This window comes from Elephantulus edwardii, unplaced genomic scaffold (genome assembly GCF_000299155.1).
Source record: "Elephantulus edwardii isolate Elephantulus edwardi_28Jun2011 unplaced genomic scaffold, EleEdw1.0 scaffold00292, whole genome shotgun sequence".
Lineage (NCBI taxonomy): Eukaryota > Metazoa > Chordata > Mammalia > Macroscelidea > Macroscelididae > Elephantulus > Elephantulus edwardii.
The window spans coordinates 1,758,177-1,779,570 of record NW_006400042.1 but is presented as its reverse complement, the minus strand read 5'-3'; the positions used below and the strand labels follow the sequence as shown (position 1 = coordinate 1,779,570).

At 38.7% G+C, this 21,394-nt stretch overlaps 2 protein-coding genes across 2 annotated transcripts in view; one reads left to right on the top strand and one right to left on the bottom strand.

The window, feature by feature from the left end:
• Window positions 1-21,394, bottom strand: part of CENPP (centromere protein P) — a 565,831-nt gene that overhangs the window by 181,960 nt on the left and 362,477 nt on the right. The window lies entirely within an intron of this gene.
• ECM2 (extracellular matrix protein 2, female organ and adipocyte specific) overlaps window positions 1-21,394 on the top strand; it is an 83,418-nt gene that overhangs the window by 27,899 nt on the left and 34,125 nt on the right. The window contains exons 6-8 of the mRNA XM_006900726.1: window positions 10,720-10,877; window positions 16,099-16,238; window positions 17,174-17,500. Coding sequence (XP_006900788.1) covers window positions 10,720-10,877; window positions 16,099-16,238; window positions 17,174-17,500 — 625 coding nt within the window. The remainder of the gene's footprint in view (window positions 1-10,719; window positions 10,878-16,098; window positions 16,239-17,173; window positions 17,501-21,394) is intronic.

Genomic DNA, 21,394 nt, shown 5'->3' with positions numbered 1-21,394 from the left:
AAGCACAATTAATAACAGTGCATCTAAATTCCAAAATCAATCTCCATAATAGTCTATGTGTTTCCTACTGCCAAAGGGGCCCTTTAGAGTAGTGAGAGAAGATCTTCACCCTGAAACCCACAGCGTCCCTTTTCCCTGTCTCTCTTGTATTCTGGAATTCCAATCATACGTATGTTGTTCCTTTTGATGTCATCCCACATGCTTCTAATGTTTAGAATGATTTTATGTCTCATCTCTGATTTTTCTTTTAGTACATTTCTCTTGAAGTACTAAACTTCCAGCTCACTGACTCTCTGCTCCATCTCTTCTTTTCTACTTTTTTGTTCCTCCAACATATTGGACACTTCTGCCATTTCAGTTATTTTCAGTACTGTGTTGGCTATATCCTCTATTTTTGATGATTGTTTTTAAGTTTTTGTACCTCATTATATATAGTTTCCATTATTTCTTCCATCTTTTGCTTTTTCTTCTGTAGTTGTGCTAGTTCCTCCTCATCAATATATTTATTCTGGCTCCATGTCTCTGGAGTGTTTGTTTTCTTAATGGTTTTCATTGTTTCTTCCATCATTTGAAAAAATTTTTTGTAGCTGTTCAAATAACTGCTCATCAATATATTTCTTCTAGTTCTCTACCTCTAGGATATTCCTTGTATTTGTAGCTTCCATTGTTTCGGCCATCATTTGTATTTTCTTTCATAGTTGTTCTAATATCTCCATATGAACATATACCATTTGCATTCTCAACTCTGTAGTATTAATTGGGTCTGTAATATTCTCTGCTTATTTTGGAGAAGGCATAACTTGTTTTTTATCATTGTTTGATGCCCCCTGCTGCTTTCTCAACACTATATGAAGGGGTATTATTATTATTATTATTATTATTATTATTAATTTTAATGAGAATTTACAGAGGCTTTGGATTTCCATTGTTCCATTGTTGCACTTTTCTCCCTGCCCATTCCTCCCCCCACTTCACTCTTCTCTTTGAAAAGTAAAAGAAAAATTCTTTCATTGTTATTCAATCCCTCCCCCTAAGTCCACTCCACTATGCAGACTTCTCTCCCTCATCTGTTTCAATACCGTATACATTATTTATCCCATCTTTTTCAGTCTCCCCGCAACCCCGATGTCAGTCCCATTTTACAATAGGGACTATGCAGTATTTGTCCTTTTGTGACTGAGATATTCCACTCAGCATAATGTCCTCCAGGGTCACCCATTTTGTATAATATTTCATAACTTCCCTGTTTTTCAATGCAGCATTGCATTCCACTGTGTGGATATACCACAGCTTCTCTATCCATTCATTTCTTTGCTATTGTGAACAAAGCCAAAGTGAACATGTGCGTACATATATCTGCTTGGCTGGCAGTTATGGTTTCTTTGGGGTATATTCCCAAGTGTAATTGCTGGGTCAAATGGTATTTCTATTTGCAACTTTTTGACAAAGTGCCAAACAGCCTTCCATAGTGGTTGCACCAATTTATACTCCCACCAGCAGTGAATAACAACCTCACCAGCATTTGTTGTTTGCTATTCTGTTAAATTTTGCTATTATTACTTAAGTGAGATGATGTCTCATAGTTGTTGGGGTTTTGGTGCTTTTTTATTTTAAAAAATAAATGTTAGAACATTCCTACTGTGTCTTCATGAGCTGTCAGTAATTTTTATCTTTATGATGTTATTGAATAATTGCCAGGTTAAAGTGGTCAATTTATGGGTAAGCCACTCACTCTACTAAAAGTCCTTTCTGGGAAAATTTGCCTTTGCTAAGGTCCTTCACCATCTCAGGAGCAGATTTGAGGCCTTGAACACTAAGGAGCAAAGACCAGATGAGTTGTGGGAGGATATCAAGGGTATCATCCAGGAAGAGTGCAAATGGCCATTGCAAAGACAGAAGAAGAGAAGAGCAAAATGGATGTCAGAAGAGACTCTGAAAATTTCACTGGAGCTCAGAGAAGCCAAAGCAGAAGGAAGAATCAAGATACTAAGAAGATTTCAAAAGGCAGCACAAGATGACAAAGTAAAATATTACAATGAAATGTGCAAGGAGCTGGAGTCAGAAAATAAAAAGGACCGAACTCGCTCAGCATTACTTAACCTCAAGGAACTGAAGGACAAATTTAAACCTCGAGTTGCTATAATCAAGGACATTTTAGGCAGAATAGTAAACGATCCAGGAAGTACTAAAAGAAGATAGAAAGAATATACTGAGTCACTGTATCGAAAGGAATTGGCAGACAAAGAAGAATTTCATGAAACAACATATGAACAAGAGCCTATGGTGATGAAAGAAGAAGTTCAGGCTGCTTTGAAGGAAATGGCGAAAAATAAGGCCCCATAAATAGATGGTATACCAATTGACATAATTCAGCTAACAGATGCTGCCCTGGACCTGCTCACCAAGTTGTGTCAAGAAATCAGGAGAACAACCACTTGGCCAACTGACTGGAAGAGATCTATATTTGTTCCCATTTCAAAGAAAGGTGACCCAACAGAGTGTGGAAACTATAGAACAATATCGTTGATTTCAAATGAAAGTACGATTCTACTGAAGATTATCCAAAAACTACTGGAACTGCACATTAGCTGAGAACTGCTAGAAGTCCAGGCAGGGTTTAGAAGGGGTCGTGGTACTAGGGATATTGTAGCTGATGTTAGATGGATCTTAGCTGAAAGCAGGGAATACCAGAGGAATGTATATCTGTGTTTCATTGACTATGCAAAGGTGTTTGACTGCGTGGATCATAACAAACTGTGGCTGACTCTGAGAAGAATGGGAATCCCAGAACACTTGATCGTGCTAATGCGAAACCTATACTTGGACCAAGAGGTAGTCGTCAGAACAGAGCAAGGAAACACTGCATGGTTCAAAATTGGGAAGGGCGTACACCATGGATGTGTCCTATCTCTATACCTTTTCAACCTGTATGCGGAACAGATTATCCAGGAGGCTGGGCTGTACAAGGAGAAGTGTGGCATCAGGATTGGTAGAAGACTCATTAACAATCTGTGTTATGCAGATGACACAACCCTGCTTGCTGAAACTGAGGAGGACATAAAGCACTTGCTGCAGAGGGTGAAGGACTGCAGCCTTCCATATGGATTGAGGCCCAATGCCAAGAAAACAAAGATTCTCACCACTGGACCAACTGGCAGCATCAGGATGGATGGTGAAGAGATTGAGATTGTTTACAGCTTTAGTTTGCTTGACTCCACAGTCAACACTCTCAGCACCACTAGCCAGGAAATTAAAAGACGTATTGAGATGGAAAAGTCTGGTGTTAGGGACCTCTCCAAAGTACTGAAGAGCAATGGTGTCTCTGTGGAGACTAAGGTGTGTCTGATACAGGACATGGTCTTTGCTATCACTTGTTATGCATCAGAATTGAACAGTGACTAAGGAGGATAGAAGGAGAATTGATGCCTTTGAGCTGTGGTGCTCGAGAAGAATATTGAGGGTACCATGGACTGCTAGGAAAACAAACAGATTCATCCTGGAAGGGGTTAAACCGGGAGGCTCTCTGGAGGCAAGGTTTCTAAGGCTTTGTCTAACATACTTTGGACATTTTGTGAGGAGGGACCAGTCCTTGGAGAGGGACATCATGCTTGGTAGGGTGGAGGGACAGCGCAGGAGGGGAAGGCCCTCTAGGAGGTGGATTGATTCAGTGACTGGGGTAATCAGGATGGGTTTATCGGAGACAGTGCGATTGGCACAGGACAGAGCAGAGTTTAGGGCTGTTGTACATAGGGTCGCTATGAGTCGCAAGCGACTCGACGGTACATAACAACAACAACAACAACAACAATAACAACGTCCTTCAGGTTCTCTCTATTCTGCACAACACCCCTCCAGGATTCTAAGTTTAATATAGTCCCCTGTTCCAAATTCTATTGTCCTCCTTCATCTAAGGAGTGGCCAAGTGGTAAAGATCTGGTGCTCCACTCGAGCAGTTTCTGTCTACGGGCAATTCTCTTTTTTGCAGCTCAAAGTACCAGTTGAGAAAATCTTTCCCCTGCTTGTGGCTCTTTGTCCCAAACTCTTCTGTCCTGTTTGGCTCTTGGAATGACTCCACAGCTCTGGAGGCAAGGATCTCCAAATGGAGGCACTTATTCCCAGGGAAATTTCAGTCCTATCTCCCCACAAGCACCCCAAAGAGCTTGCTACTGGGCAGGATTTTCTCACCTCCTGCACTTTCTCCCTTGAAGCTTAATGTCTTCATTGGTTTCTGGAGTGGTGCAAGATCAGCACCACCAATTTAAGCATTTTTGTCTGCAGGAAGATCTCAAGTCAGCCTTCCCTGAGGACTGGGTGCATGGAGATGACATGGCATGTGGAACCCACAACAGACTTTCTGAAAGAAAAATTCAGTAACAACTAACTAGCCCTAAAACACAAATTGTAATTTGATGTTTTTAGAGTTTCTATTGTTGAAACTGACTGCACATAGATAATCCTTTAAAAGAGAACATTATCTAAGAAAGATGTTCTTTACCAACAGGGTCAAACATTGCTTGATCTAAACATGATTTTCAGGAAACTTTTCTCAAGATCAAGGCTGGGATTCTCTCTAGGCAGTTGTATGATTGAAATATCTTCAACATGGAAGTTGCCTGACATAACTTACTGTTACTTTTGTCTTTGCTAGGTTAGCAAGAAACTGCTGTATTCCCACCATGTGTCAAGTATGAACAAATCTATCTGTACACCCTGTTCACCCCATAGTGGGCTGAAAGGAGTAGGATTCTGGGAGGGTGTATCCATTTGATATTGCTGGAACTATTGCTTTTTATGCTTGTTTCTTGACCATATTTGGATGGTTGCAAGTGTCATATTGTGGCCTATGTATAACAAAGGCATCACTACATGGAGCTTTTCACTCACTTCTGATGAAGTGCTGTTATTAGAGATACACTTCTCTAGGAAAAAGATGGCCTCAGTTTTCTATTTATCTTGTTAACAACTTGACATAATTCTTGGAATACAGTGCTCAACATTGTTTTTGTTGTTGTTTACCTGATCTGAAATATACTTAATAATGTTGATAACTGGAACCATGTTGGTTGGTGATGTTGTTAGGTGCCATGAAGTTGAGTACAACTCAGAAACCCTATGAATAACAGATCTGAATCCTACCCTATCATCAAAATCTCTGGCACACTCAAACCCATTGCTGCCATCACTGTGTCAATCAGTCTCATTGAAGGTCTTCTTTTTTTGCTTTACCTCCGCTTTTTCAAGTATGATGTCCCTTTCCAAGGAATAGCCTCTCCTAGCAACATGCTCAAAGTATGTGAGATGAACTTGTATCAACTTTGCCTTAAAGGAACAGTGGCTGCACCTTCTCGAAGACATATCTGTTTGTTCTTTTGACAATCCATGGGATATTTAGCACTCTTCTCTAACACTACAACTCAAAGGTATCAAGTCTTCTGTCTTCCTTATTCATTGTCAAGCTCTCAGACGCATAGCAAATAACTGAAAAGACCATGGTCTGAGTCAGGTGCATCGTGTCCCTCACTAATTCGCAAGGTCCCTGACTGGAGAGTTTCCTTGTGTGGTGCATCTTCTGATTTCTTAATTGCTAATACCAAGTATTGACTGTGGATTCAAGTAAGAGGAAATTGTTGAAAGTATCAATCTTTTCTTCATCTATCATGAACTTATCAATCAGTCCAGTAATTGTCTTTTTGTCTAATTTGTTGCTGAGATGCAATTTATATTAAAGGCCTAAGTCTACTGCATAACACAGGTTCTTCTTCATTGTTATGGGAAAAGTATTGAGATCAGTACAGTGAGATAAATACTGAGAGGCTAACCAAAAGATCAACAGTTGGAACCCACCAGCTGTTACATAGATTGAGATGAAGCATTCTACCCCCATATAGATTTGGGGCCTTGGTACCTCTATGGGGTAGTTCTACTCTATCCTATACAGTTGCTATGAGTTGGAACCGATTGGACAGCAGTATGTAAAATTAACAAATTAAGCCTTTAAAGGTACAAAACATTTCAGCTATTCCCTTGTACTCCGAAGAAGTCATAGATTTAAATGAACAAATTTAGGATTATGGGAAAACCACAATAACTGAAAATTGCCAAATTTGAGTATCACACAGTTAAGGAAATATTTAATTTCCAGATGGCATTCAGGGCATGAAAACATTAATAATCTCAAATTCTGATGAGCTTTGTCATATGGAAAAGATATTATTGTTAAGTGGGTCAACAAGTTTTCTTCAACACATAGCAACCCTCTATGTACAGGAGAACAAAACACAAGTAGACATTTTTACTTGAGACCACTGTTTCACTGCATTACTCCATCCCATTGAAGTCAGAAAATTCCATTTCTATCTATTGGTTTAAAGAAAAACCAAAGAGTATTTAATTGAAAAGAGGTTGCACTACTGAGCGCCTTTCCTGTCTTCAAAGTCCAAGCACCACAGAGGCCTCCAATCTGCCCAGATCAGATATCAAAAAGGTTAAGTGTTGTCATCTAGCTCAAAAGCCCCCTTTTGAACAGGTCATCTGCATTGCTTGTTCTGGTTCGTATGACGGCTCCAGTGCTAACCTCTGCAGTGGTGTATTCTCAGTATTAATATGGGTCTCTGAGTGCTCAGTTCTCAATCCTGCTCCAGTGTTTGCCCCTTAGGGGTTAGAGATTGTCCCTCGTGGTCTAGTTCTAGACTCTCAGATGCAGGGATGGCAGGTTCTTAGTCCTGTTCTAGTGCTGGCCCCTGAGGTGCTAGGCTTTTAGCTCTTACGCTGGCCATTGTAGGGCTGGGTTTTCACTTGATTGTTGCCGCTGCTGCCAAGCTAGCAGACAGTGAGGAAGGTGAGCCAAATACAGATTTGTTTTCTCTTTCTGTGGAAGCTCTTGGCTAGGCCATTGATAGGCCTGCAGTTCTTCTCATGACAGTTATTATGATACTTTAGATGCAGTACCAGAGAAGTAGGGAGAGGCACATTCCTGGGACAGAAAACAGTGCACACAAAGGAGTGAAAAAACGAGACTGCAGAAGCCTCAGATCTATATGCAGCTCTGAGGGATTACAGAACAAGAGTGTATGACATCGGGGGTAGCAAGAGATGGGTATGAAAAGACAGAAGTAAATAGGTAAGATCGCCATGTGCTGTACACAGGGGTCTAAAATTAGCACAGTAGGAAATGCAGAATATACTGAAGATCTCTCTAAGCAGGAGAGGAACTGGATGACATTCGTATATCCAATGAGGTGAAAAGGAGGTCATGAAATATGAGTAAAATATGCATGAAAGGTAGAAGGTTGGGAGAATAGGAGAAAACTGGCTATGCAACAAATTCTTTCTTCATTAATAATTGAAATGCATCAAATTGCATTATCACTGAGGTCTCTTTGACTGTGATCATGGTAACTGCACATGTATTAATGGAAAGTGACTAGACTTGCTTGTGTTTGTGGCTGCAGCTGCCTCAGCTCCTGCAGCTGGTGAATACTATGCCAGCCACCATAAAAGTCCATGCCTTGAGCTGCTTTCTTCTGACCCTTAAGGCTTCTAATTCCAATCTGTCTTCCCTGTGTGCTGCTGTTCAGAGGGCTCCACATTGTGCAAGGAAGCTAAATGCAAGTCTGAAACTCTGTGGTTTATAAAGGGTATATGTATATATGTATTTCTTATGATTCTTATGTTTGGTGGAGTCAGAATCGATTGATAGCTGACTCTCCAGGGGGTTTTTAGAGAAAGTAAATCACATGGGAGGAGACTGCCCAATTTTTTTCTCCCCACAGAGCACCTGGTGGATTTGAACTGAGTGCCTTTGGTTTAAAAGCACAACTCCTTACCACTATGATACTAGAGCTCCCTTATATGTACATATGTACTATATAAACCATGGTGTTCTCATAACATCAAAATCACATATGTCAGAACACACTGTGGACATTAAGTAATGCATACTTCCACTTACTTGAATGGTATTCACATTCCCCTCTTCAACCTTCCAAAGCTGCTTGCTACCTAGAGATGAAGGCCTGCCTCCACAGGTTGGCTCTTCCATAATCACCCAAGACCCACTCTATATTGGATCTGTCTTCTTTCCCCTGAGCACAATGACACAGACTCTTACATGTGTATGTTTTCTCATATGTCTGGAATTTCGTTCCATTATTACTTACTTTTTTAATCCTTAAGAATCTAGCTCCGGGGTACAACCACTATGGTAAGGCAGTCTGGCCCCTTTTCAAAATGCTGGAAATAGAAATACCATTTGACCCAGAAATTCCACTACTAGGACTATACCCTAAAGAAACCAGGGCCACCACTCAACCAGATGTATGCATACCTATCTTTATTGCTATATTATTCACCATAGCAAAGAGGTGGAAGCAACCCAAGTGCCCATCAATAAAAAGATGGATAACCCCCACCCCGCTATGGTACATAAACAGAATGGAATACTATGCAGCACTAAAAAACAGTGAACTAGTAAAACCTTACACAACATGGGAGAGCCTTGAGGACCTTATGTTAAGTGAAATATTCAGTCTCAGAAGGAAAAATACTGCGTAACACCACTGTTATAAAATAGGACAGACATGGGGGCAGGTTGGGGAGGAAATGGAGAAAGAGTGGATAGATAATGAACACTAAATTAGATCACATGAGGGGAAGAACTGTCCAAAAAGAATATATGACCATGTATTATATGTATGAGAACAATCTGGAACAGGAGAGCATTGCAAGGTGGGATGGGGGAGGGGCAGGGGAAACAGGAGGGAAGACGTGCAACAATGAGTAATTTCCCCCCCTTTTTTAAATTTAAATTTATTATTAATTTCAGTAAAAATTTACAGAGACTTTGGATTTCCATTCATTCATGGTTGCACTTTTTTCCACTCCCAACCCTCCCTTGCTAGTATACTACCCTCTTAGAAAAGTAAAAGAAAAATTCTTTCATTGTTTTACAAACCCTCCCTCAGGTCCACTCCACCGTGTAGCCTTCACTCTAGACTCCTGTCATGACAAAAATACCTAACCACATATACCTTTTAGACAGTTTTCTCCCTCATCTGTTTCAATGCAGTATACACTATTGAACCCATCTTTCTCAGTTTCTCCCCAACCCTCAAGGTCAGTCCTGCTTTACAACAGTGGCACCATGCAGTATTTGTCCTTTTGCAACTGAGATACTTCACTCAGCATAATGTCCTCCAGAATCACCCATTTTGAATAATATTGCATGAGTTCCTTGCTTTTCAATGCAGCATAGTATTCCACTGTGTGAATATACCACAGCTTCTCTATCCATTCATTTGCTGATGGGCACTTAGGTTATTTCCAACACCTTGCTATTGTGAATAAAGCCTTAATAAACATGGATGTGCATATATCTGCTTTTTTTTTAAAAAAAGAACATAATCTGAAACAAAACAACAACTAAAAAGTCTCTACCTCCAGTTTTGCTTCCACTAATTTTTCTCCAACTATTCAAATCTACACTGCTAGCTCCTTTTTTGCACTTTTTCTACCATTTACTATCAAATTTACTATCAAATGAAAATGTCTTTTGCTCTTGTTTATCTAAATGATGCTAACACAGCTAATAGAAGGGGGCAAGCTGCAACAGCATATGCCTGTGACTTGTAGTTGAATATAAAAACATCCTCTATCTTGGGAATTTTGGTCACCAAACAAAATACAAAACCATACCTTGAAATATTGAAATTGGACACTCTTATTAACATCATTGTTGAACTGTCCATTGTTTTTTGAGGTTTCAGTTGATTGAGGTTATAGCACTCCTAAAGCCAGTAGAAACAATTTTTTAAAGTGCATGTTTAAAAAAAAAACACATAGCTTTCTTAGTAGCTGAGCTGCATGTGTAGAGAAATTCTGACTACCTTTCTCCCAAAATTCCCTACAGCTGTATTCAATGCCAATAAATTAATAACTATGATGGAAACTTATGGTTCTGTTTTATTGTATTAATGTAATCTGGAAATTCAAGGTTTGCAAGTAAAGATCCTAGAAAAAGCAATCATTGTATTAACCCCTCAACTTATTCTCTATAATCCCACCATTTTGTCCTTCGAAGTCTGCAAATGTTTCATTTGTTCTTTAATTTTGTTATTTGAGTAAAAGTTTACAAATCACATTTGCAAATGTCTATAGTAAACTTCCAAAAGCTTTCATTGATCATAGGTCAGTTATCAGTTAACCTCTGCAGTATTCTCATCTTTTTACTGTGTCTCCCTTAACTTATGCTGACCAAAAGAATAATTATTGCCACCACCATGCTGTCTTGCATCTACTCTTTATATATGCTTTTATCATATAAATGCCAACTCATTGCTCTTGAGTCAGAACCAACTCATAGCTGACACTCCATTTCGTTTCCTGAAGCAACAGGAGAGGAAACTGCCCATCTTTCTCCCATGGAGCACATGGTGGATTCAAACCATCAAAGGGGTGCTGTCTTTGGGTCACCAGTGCAACTGCTCACAGACTCTGGCACCACAGATCCCCTTTATCACCTGTATGTGCTTCACAGACTGCTACTCCCTGAAGTATGTGTCTTAGTTAACAGGACCTTAGGGTTACAGAGTGCTCAGAAACAGATTTTCCAGAAGGATACAAAAAACTACATCTTCCCTGAAAACTGAATATTTCCTAAGAAGTTACAGAAACTGCATGGTTTTCAACTATCCTAATGTTTCACTAATTTTCTTTTTATAGACTTGACTCAGTTGGTCGCCTTAGAAATGGAAGGAAACAGTCTTAGTGAAACCAATGTCAATCCTTTAACTTTCAAACCTTTGAAGAGCCTAGCCTACTTGAGGCTAGGAAAAAATAAATTCAGAATCATACCACAGGGTCTTCCTGCTTCTATTGAGGTACCAATCGTTCTTCTTCTTAAGTTTTAAAAGTTTATACTTTAAATGCCATATATGACAACAAAAAAACAACATATTTTTTAAAGCTATTGTGATGCATATTGAACTATGCTAATGTATAGAGTTTGGTGATATCTAGAATTTACTATAATTTGAGCTTGTTCCCTCTTCAACTACACAAAGATATTAACAAAAATTATTGTCTGAAATTGTGTCCTCTATGATTCTTATCATTATGCAATTTTCCTACATGCTATAAATCCTAATTTTGTGAGAAAAGGATCAGCACATTGAAGAAATAGGGAAGAACAAAGAATCCAAAGATTCTGCTTATGAGATTGAAGCTGACTAATTTGTTCTGAGAACTGACTTTCTCCCCAACCCCTTCCTAAATATCCAAAGAATGTCCTGGCCAATGTCAGTTTCTTTTTTTCCCTCCTGACAAATATTCTAGAAGCTGATGTAGGACTGTATAGGTAGATCAGACTGCATATGTTGTTTTAGGGGCTAAGGGGGAGAAACTGAAAAGTGTTAACTTTCTCTAAAGTGTTGAAGTCTTTCTAATGTAGCTATTTTTCTTGTTGCATCTCTTCTACTTCAGTGCACTTGGTGTACTGGGTTAATGGCTAGTACTGTATTGGCTCTGTGAAAACATGTTTGTGAAAAGAGTATGTAGTGGCTTTCAAAACTCACTAGATGATGAATACTTGTTCACTTTTCAATCCCAGTTTCATCCCAATTTTACCAGATACTACTGTACTTGAATGGTCAATAAAACTGCACAGTGAAAGAAAAAAAATCGACAACCCACTAGCAAAACTAGCAAAGAAAAAGACACAAATAATCCAAATAAAAGATGAAATGTGCAATGTCACAGCAGAACCAACTAAAATAAAAAGTCTAGCAATGGAATATTGTGAAAAACTATGCTCAAATATGAAAATCTAGAAGAAATGGACAAATACTTAGAAATACACAACCTACCTAAACTGAGACAAACTGAAATTGAACACCTGAACAGACCCATTACAAAAGAAGACATTTAAAAGGTAATAAAACAACTTCCAGCCAAATAAAGCCCTGGACAAGATGGTTTTACCAGTGAATTTTATCAAACATTCAAAGAACTGTCACCAATTCTACATAAAACTATTTCAGAAAATAGCAAAATATGGAATTCTCCCACACTCATTCTATGAAGCAAACATATCCTTGATATTAAAGCCAGGTAAAGACACCACCTAAATTGAAAACCATAGGCCAATATTGCTCATGAAAATAGGTGCAAAAAATCCTGAATAAAATCTTGGCCAATAGAATCCAACGATACATTAAAAAAAAAAATTCACCATGACCAAGTGGGTTTCATAACAGGTATGCAAGGATGGTTCAACATAAGAAAAACAGTCAATGCAATTCATCACACTAACAAAGCAAAGAACAGGAAACCCATGATCCTATCAATTGATGCAGAAAAGGCCTTTGACAAAATCCAACATCCTTTCCTGATTAAAACACTCAACAAAATAGGAATAGATGGGAATTTCCTCAACGTAGTAAAATGTATGCACAAACACAAAAGCCAACATTGTTCTCAATGGAGAGAGACTAAAGGCATTCCCGTTGAGAACAGGAACTAGGCAAGGATGTCCACTATCACCTCTCCTGTTACATAGTGTATTGGAAGTCTTAGCGATAGCAATAAGACAAGAGAAGGAAATAAGAGGTATCCAAATTGGCAGTTTGTTGTTGTTCTTTATTGCTGTCGAGTTGAGATGGACTCATAGCAACTCTATGAATAAAAGACCTAATGCCTTTTCATAGCTATCGTTGTTTCTCCAAGTTCATAGAGCTTCCAGAGGCATGTGGTTTAGGAAGTGAATACCACTCCTGCTTCCAAACCTGTTTTACAATTGGGAGCTCTACCAAACACTGTCTACAATGGGAAACCTTTCTGGTAATTGATATCCCAATGGCACAAGGTTCAGCATCATAGCTAAACCCAGTTTACCTCATATAGCACATTAGAAAGCAGTGATGTGCAATGTAGAAGAATGTTCCCCCAGATATAACAGCACTAGTCCCATTTAGCAGTGTTTAAGTGTTGTCAAGTTGAATATGACTAAGAGTAAGCTTTGCACAAAAGACCTGAACTCTGTTCTATGACTAACATAATTTCTGTACATTTAAAAAGAGAGTTTACAGTTTCCAGAGGCACCTAGTTAAGGAAGTGGATGCCACTTCTGATTCCCAACATGAATCAATCTGGAAGCTTCTCTAACCATTGTACATAATGGATAACCATTATGGTATTTGACATGACTATGAGACAGTGTTCAACATCACAGCAACCTCAAGTTGTTCAGTACAACAAGTAGAAAAATGATTGTGTGTCTTTTAAAGAAAATTCTTCAAAAATTCATAAATTTGTGGCCTGAGGGCCCTACAGGATTTTAAATCCACAACCTCAAGCAGGGCTCCACCCTTAGTCTAAGGCTCCAGGGACACCCATTTTTGAGGGGGGGAAAAACACACTACAAAAGGGACTCCAGACACTTCCTTTACCTTACCACCATCAAGACAAACCCACCATCAAATTGTCAAATAGGAGGTAAAATTATCTCTATATGCAGATGATATGACAGTATACTTAGAAAACCCCAAAGTCTCAGTAAGAAAATTACTGGACATAGTTGACCAATTCAGCAATGTGGCAGGATACAAGATCAACATATAAAAGTCAATTGGATTTCTCTACAGTGACAAAGAGTATATAGAACTTGAGCTAAGAAAAACAATACCCATCACAATAGCTAATCACAACATTAAACACTTGGGAGTAAATCTAACTAGAAAATTAGAAGACCTATTAGAGAAAATGACAAAACATTACTACAAGAAAGAAAAAAAGGACCTGGAGAACTGGAAGAATACACCTTGCTCTTGGATAGAAAGACTCAATATTGTGAAAAATGGAAAACCAAGGGCAATTTAAATGTTCAATGCAACCTCAATTCAAATATTAATTCCATTCTTCAGTGAGAGGGTAAAGGCAATCTCCAATTTCATATGGATTGGAAAGTGGCCCCGAATAAGCAAAGCACTCCTTTAAAAGAGAAACAAGGTAGGAGGCATCTCACTCCCTGATTCAAATCCTACTACACTGCTGTGGTGGTCAAGACTGCGTGGTACTGGTATAATGACAGACACATAGATCAATGGAATAGAATTGAGAATCCAGAAATCAGCCCATCTATCTATGATCAACTGATTTTTGACAAGGAGATGAAATTTATTAAGTGGGGAAACAAATAGTGTTGGCAAAATTGGAAAACCATCTGCAGAGAACTCAAACAAGACCCACACCTCACACCATACACAAAAAAGCAACTCAAAATTGATCAAGTACCTAGGACTAAAACCAAGGACTTTAAATTTCATTAGATAAAAGATTGGAAATACCCTCGAAGCACTAATCCACAACTTGAACAGTTTTCCAAGGATTCTGCAAAACCTACAATCAGGAGAGGATAAAATAGATGAATGATACCGTTTAAGAATCAAATCCCTATGCATATCCAAAAACTTCTCCAACAGGGTCAAAAGGATATCATGTCTGATAAGGGATTAATATCTAGAATTCATAGAATACTCGAGCACCACAACAAGATAAAGGTAAACAATCCAACTGCAAAATGGACACAGGATATGAACAGACACTCATCAAAGAAGACATTCATATGGCCAACAAATACATGAAGAAATGTTCAAAATCCATTGCTCTAAGAAAGATGCAAATCAAAACAACTATGAGATAGCAGCTCACCTCAGTAACAATAGCAAAATTCAACAGAGCAGCAAACAACAAATACTGATGAGGTTGTTGAGAAACTGGAATACTTATTCACCCTTGGTGGAAGTATATAATGGTACAACCAATCTGGAAGGCAGTATGGCACTTTCTCAAAAAGTTGGAAATAGAAATACCATTTACCCAGAAATTCCACTACTGGGAATATACTCTAATAAACCAGAATTGCCACCCAAGCAGATGTGTGTGTGTGTGTGTGTTTATTGCTGCTTTGTTCACAACAGCATATAATTGGAAACAACCCAAGTTCCCCATTAACACATGGATGAATAGAGAAGCTGTGGTATATTCACACAATGGAATACTATGCTGCATTGAAAAATAAAGAACTTATGAAATATTTTACAAAATGTGTAACCATGGAGGACATCATGCTGAGTGAAATATCTCAGTCACAAAAGGACAAATACAGCATGATGCCACTCTTATAAAACAGGACTGACATCGGGGTTGGGGAGAAACTTAGAAAAGAGGTGATAAATAATGTACACTGCATTGAAACAGATGAGAGAGAGAATTGTTTAAAAGGGATATATGATTAGGTATTAGTTGCATGAGAAGAGTCCAGAACAGGAGCTGCATAGTAAAGTTGACTTTGGGGAGGAGGCAGCGAGGTGGGGGGGGAACTATATAACAATGAAATAATTTTTCTTTTCTTTTCAAAGAGAAAAGCAAACTGGGGGAGAGGAGTGGATAGGGAGGAATATGTGCAACAATGAATGAATGGAAATCCAAGTTCTCTACAAACTTTCATTAAAATCTCAGTTGAAAAAAAACAAAAACAAAAACAAAACCCAAACAGATTTGATGCACTTAACATTAATGACCAGGGGTTAATTACAAAGACAGATAGAAAGAAAACACTAAAGCAATGAACATCAGTGTTCATAAATCGTTCATGTAACAGCTCTGATTTCCACTGGATAAAACCATTTGAATGCTGGATCAATTAATTCCAAAGGCATGCAGCTTAAATCCACTAAATGCTCGGTGGGAGAAAGATGGGTAGTTTCCTTCCTACACTATTTACTGTTATTGAAAACCCACTGGAGGGTCAGCTATAAGTAAGTTCTGACTCACCAGCACAGAACAACAAAGTAATAACTAATGATCTTGGGCATTGCTCATAAGCTTGATTTTTACTAAACTCCTTAACTGTGTCATATAGTACATTTGATATTATTAATTATTTAGAAAATTTAACATTTGAAAAATAATTCACTTCAAGAAATAATAAATAAAACTTTAAATAATCATGACAATAGTTGTATGAATTAAGTCAGTCTCTGAAAATGAATATACTAACTACTACAGAAGGAAAAAAACAATAATCTTTTCTCTTAATTATAGGAATTATACCTGGAAAATAATCAAATTGAAGAAATATCTGAAATTTGCTTCAATTATACCAGAAAGATAAATGTCATTGTACTTCGTTATAACCAAATTGAAGAAAATAGAATTGCTTCTTTAGCCTGGATATACCAAGAGTAAGTATAAGGTACAATTGGACAGGGTTAGCCAAATTCTTCCTGTTGCTGATATTTAATAAATTTGAAATGGTAAATGAAGGAGGTGACAGTAATGCTCTGAGAGACAGTCTTTAATTACTTAATTCTTCCCCTTAAATTACAGCATTTAAGGAATTGTTTCAGGAGCTTCTGAAATGTTAATTATATTATTAGTGTTATGATTACTAAGTTTATTACCTTAGTTACTATTTTTGCTACTGCCTCTTTTAGTACTTGGTACTACCATAAAGCATACCAGATACTGTGCCAGCTGGAATTGAAACTTCAGCAGGCTGACCTTGAAAGTCAAACCACAGTGGTAAGATGTTACTCAAGCTTATAGAATGGACTTGGAGGAAGCTGCTCCCCATGCACTCAATCATATTAATTATCAGGTAGAATCATACAGCTTAAAATCATAAGCCTTTCTCCTAAAAGATACTGCTTGCAATCTTTCTAATTATTTATTTTAAAATTTAAAAAGTAGATTGAAGAAAGCCTGACACAACAGTGGATTTAGAAAGGAGGCTCCTTTGTTCTTTCTGGGCATCCACAGTCCTGAGCTGCAACACTCAATGAAGGGTCCATGCTTGCTAGGACAAGGAAAAGGCAATGGCAAAGTCACGTTTTAAACTCTGACTTGGACCTCATCATTACACAAGAGATTTAAGTTTTTCTCTTGTTTTCTAATATAAATCAAGGCATCTGTAGAGGCAACACTGGTGATTGGCAATATTGTTGGAACCTCACATCTCAACCTAGTAAAACACCCAAGCTTGTATTTAGAGTCCTTACAAATCAAGTGTTTTTTTAAGAAAAGGGACTAGCATAAAGACTTGCCTTGTCCAAATTGAGAGTTCCTGGCCATGTCACTATCCTCATGTTCCCTACTGACTGATTTTTCTTTACTACAGATACCTAGAATCGATTGACCTCTCCTACAACAAACTCTATCACGTCCCCTCTTATCTACCAAAGTCTTTGCTGCACCTAGTGCTAATTGGGAATCAAATTGATCGGATCCCTGGCTACGTGTTTGCTCACATGGAGCCAGGCCTGGAATACCTCTACCTATCCTTTAACAAACTTGTGGATGATGGAGTAGATGCTGTCTCTTTCCATGGGGCATACCATTCTCTGAGAGAATTATTTCTGGATCACAATGACTTCAAATCTATACCACCAGGGATACAGGAAATGAAAGCATTACATTATCTGACATTGAATAACAACAAGATAAGGTACATTTTCTCTTCTTCAACTATAAATTTAGATTAATGGGGTTAACTAAATATATGGTTAAATGATCACGATGTCTCTGTGCAACTTACTTTAAAATATTCCAACAAGACAAAAAGTAGTAAACAGTGTCATTAAGTGAGATTGAAAAATGTTAATAATGCTGAATCTGGATAACATGAAGAGTCTTTAGAATTTTTTCCATGCTTATATTTTTGTGGATGTCCATAATAACAAAGAACATAATTGTTGTTGTTGTGGATTGCTATTGAGTAAAGCACAACTCATAGTGACACTATGAGCAAAACACCTGAAGCCTTTCTATAACTATTGTTGTTTCTCAAATTTCATAGAATTGTGGATTTCCACAATAACAACATAACTATACATAATAAAAAACTCTGAGATAGGTTTAAATGACACTTTTAAACAATAAAAACATTACACTGTCACGCCTATTTATTGTTAGGTATCATGGAGTTAACTGCAACTCAAAACAACCTGATTAAGAACAGATCTTTTCCTATCTTGCACCATCCTCATTATCTCCAACATCATTAAAAGTAACTATATGTATCCATATCACGGACAGTCTTCAGTTAACATTCTACCTTTCTCAATATGATGACTTTTTCCATGGACTGGTCCCTCACGATAATGTGCCAAAGTATGTAGCTGGAATAAGCAGCATCCTGGTTGCACTTTCTCAAAGTGCAACTTTTCTCAAAGACTTGTTATTCTAGGATATTCAATACTCATAACCAACACCACAATTCAAACACATTAATTCTTCTTTGGTCTTCCTTATTCATGGTTCAACTTTCAGATGCATAGCATACAAAACAATTGAAAACCCTGTGGCTTGGATTAAGCACAGGATTAAAAGGACTTAGTCTTTAAACCGATTGTCTTTCCTCTTTAGCACTTTGGAGAGGTCCCTGACAGCAGATTTTCCTAATGCATTTTCATAATGCGTTCTGATTTCTTAACTGCTGTTACCACGGATTTTCATTGTGATTTAAAATGCAATTGTTGACAACTTTAATCTTTATGTATAAATATGTTGTCTATTGGCCCAGAGGTGAATATTTTTGCTTTTCTGATGTTGAGATGTAATCCATATTCATAACTGTACTCTTTGAGTTTCTGTAGTAAGTCTTCACTTTGTATAAACAAAATTGTGTCATATGCAGTTTGTTATGATCCACACACATCAATGAATTTTTCTCCAGGCCTGATGCCATTTTTTTTTTCATATATTCCAGCTTCTCAAATTATTTGCTCAGTATACAGATGGAACAGGTATGGAGAAACTAAAGAATCCTGACATACACATTTCCTGATTTTAAACCATATTGCCTTGTTCTATTCTCACAACTGCTTCTTGGGCTACATATAGATTTTGCATGAGCAAAAGAAAGTGTTCTTGGGTATCCATTCTTCTCAATGTTAGCTATAATTTATTATGACCCACACAGTGAAATGCTTTTGCATAGTCAAGAACCTGCTGACATCAGCAATGATATCCCTTGTTCTCTTCTCAGTCCAGCTTAAATTTCAGGTGATTTTGTGTAGATAAACAGTTTCAGGTACTTTTAAATAATCTTCAGCAAGATTTTAATTGTTGTTATATTGTTATGTGCCGTCGAGTCGTTTCCGACTCACAGCGACCCTATGCACAACAGCCCTAAACCCTGCTCTATCCTGCGCCAACCGCACTGCCGCTGACACACCCATCCTGATTACCCCAGTCACCGAATCAATCCATCTCATAGAGGGTCTTCCCCTCCTGTGCTGTCCCTCCACCCTCCCAAGCATGATGTCACTCTCCAAGGACCCGTCCCTCCTGGCAACATGTCCAAAGTATGTCAGACGAAGCCCCAGAATCCTTGCCTCCAAGGAGTAGCTTGGTTTAATCTTCCCCAAGATGAATCTGTTTGTTTTCCTGGCAGTCCATGGTACATTCAGTACCCTTCTCCAGCACCACAGCTCAAAAGCATCCACTCTCCTTCTGTCCTCCCTAGTCATTGTCCAACTCTCTGATGCATAACAAGCGATTGCAAATACCATGACCTGTATCAGGCGCATCTTAGTCTCCAGAGAGACACTGTTGCTCCTGAGTACCTTTGAGAGGTCCCTAACAGCAGACTTTCCCATCGCGATACGCTTTTTGATTTCCTGACTGCTGGTAACAAAGAGTGCTGACTGTGGAGCTGAGCAAAGTGAAGCTGTGAACACTCTCAATCTCTTCGTCATCCATCCTGACGCTGCTAATTGGTCCAGTGGCGAGAATCTTTGTCTTCTTGACATTGAGCTTTAGTCCATACTGAAGGCTGCAGTCCTTGACCCTTCGCAGCAAGTGCATGAGGTCCTCCTCCGTTTCAGCAAGCAGGGTTGTGTCATCTGCATAACGGAGACCTTCCACCAATCCTGATGCCACAATTCTCCTCATAGAGCCCAGCCTCTCGGATAATCTGCTCTGCATACATGTTGAAAAGGTATGGAGACAGGATGCATCCCTGGCGTACACCCTTCCCAATTTTGAACCATGCAGTGTTACCCTGCTCTGTTCTGACTACTGCCTCTTGGTCCAAGTATAGGTTTCGTATTAGCACAATTAAATGTTCTGGGATTCCCATTCTTCTCAGAGTCAGCCACAGTTTGTTATGATCCACACAGTCAAATGCCTTTGCATAATCAATGAAACACAGATAGACATTCTTCTGGTATTCTCTGCTTTCAGCCAAGATTCATCTAACATCAGCAACGATATCGCTAGTACCACGACCCCTTCTAAACCCAGCCTGGACTTCCGGCAGTTCTCTGCTGATGTGCTGTTCTAATCGTTTTTGGATGCTCTTCAGTAGAATCTTGCTTGCATGTGAAATCAATGACACTGTTCTGTAGTTTCCACACTCAGTTGGGTCACCTTTCTTTGGAATGGGAACAAATATAGATCTCTTCCAGTCAGTTGGCCAAGTGGTTGTTCTCCAGATTTCTTGGCACAACTTGGTGAGCACATCCAGGGCAACATCTGTTATCTGAAATACTTCCATTGGTATACCATCTATTCCTGGGGCCTTATTTTTTGCTATTTCCTTCAAAGCAGCTTGAACTTCTTCCTTCATCACCATAGGCTCTTGCTCATATGTTATTTCTTTAAATTCCTCTGTATCTGCCAATTCCTTTCTATATAATGACTCAGTATATTCCTTCCATCTTCTTTTAATACTTCCTGGATCATTTAATATTCTGCCCAAAGCATCCTTGATTACAGCAACTCTAGGTTTGAATCTGTTCTTCAGTTCCTTGAGCTTAAGAAATGCTGAGTGAGTTCGGCCCTTTTGATTTTCTGACTCTAGCTCCTCGCACATTTCATTGTAGTATTTTGCTTTGTCATTCCGAGCAGCCTTTTGGAATCTTCTGTTCAGCTCTTTAGTATCTTGAATTCTTCCTTGTGCTTTGGCTTCTCTACGCTCCAGTATTACATGCGATATTAACGATATTAATATAAGTCCAGGAGAATAAAAATACAACTATAAGTCAATCCCAACTGAACTAAAAAAATTATGTTGTTATTGTTATGTGCCATCGAGTCATCTGCGACTCAAAGCGATCCTATGTACAAGAGCCATAAACGCCGCTCTATCCTGGGCCAGCCGTATCAAACACACTTGTTCCCACCAGTCCACTTACAGAATCGATCCATCTCATCAAGGGTCTTCCTCTCCTGCGCTGTTCCTCCACTCTCGGAAACATGATGTCCCTCTCCAAGGACCAGTCCCTCCTTACAACAAACCCAAAGTATGTTACATGAAGCTTCAGAATCCTTGACTCCAAGGAGCATTCCAGCTTCACCCTCTCCAGGACAAACCTGTTTGTTCTCCTAGCAGTCC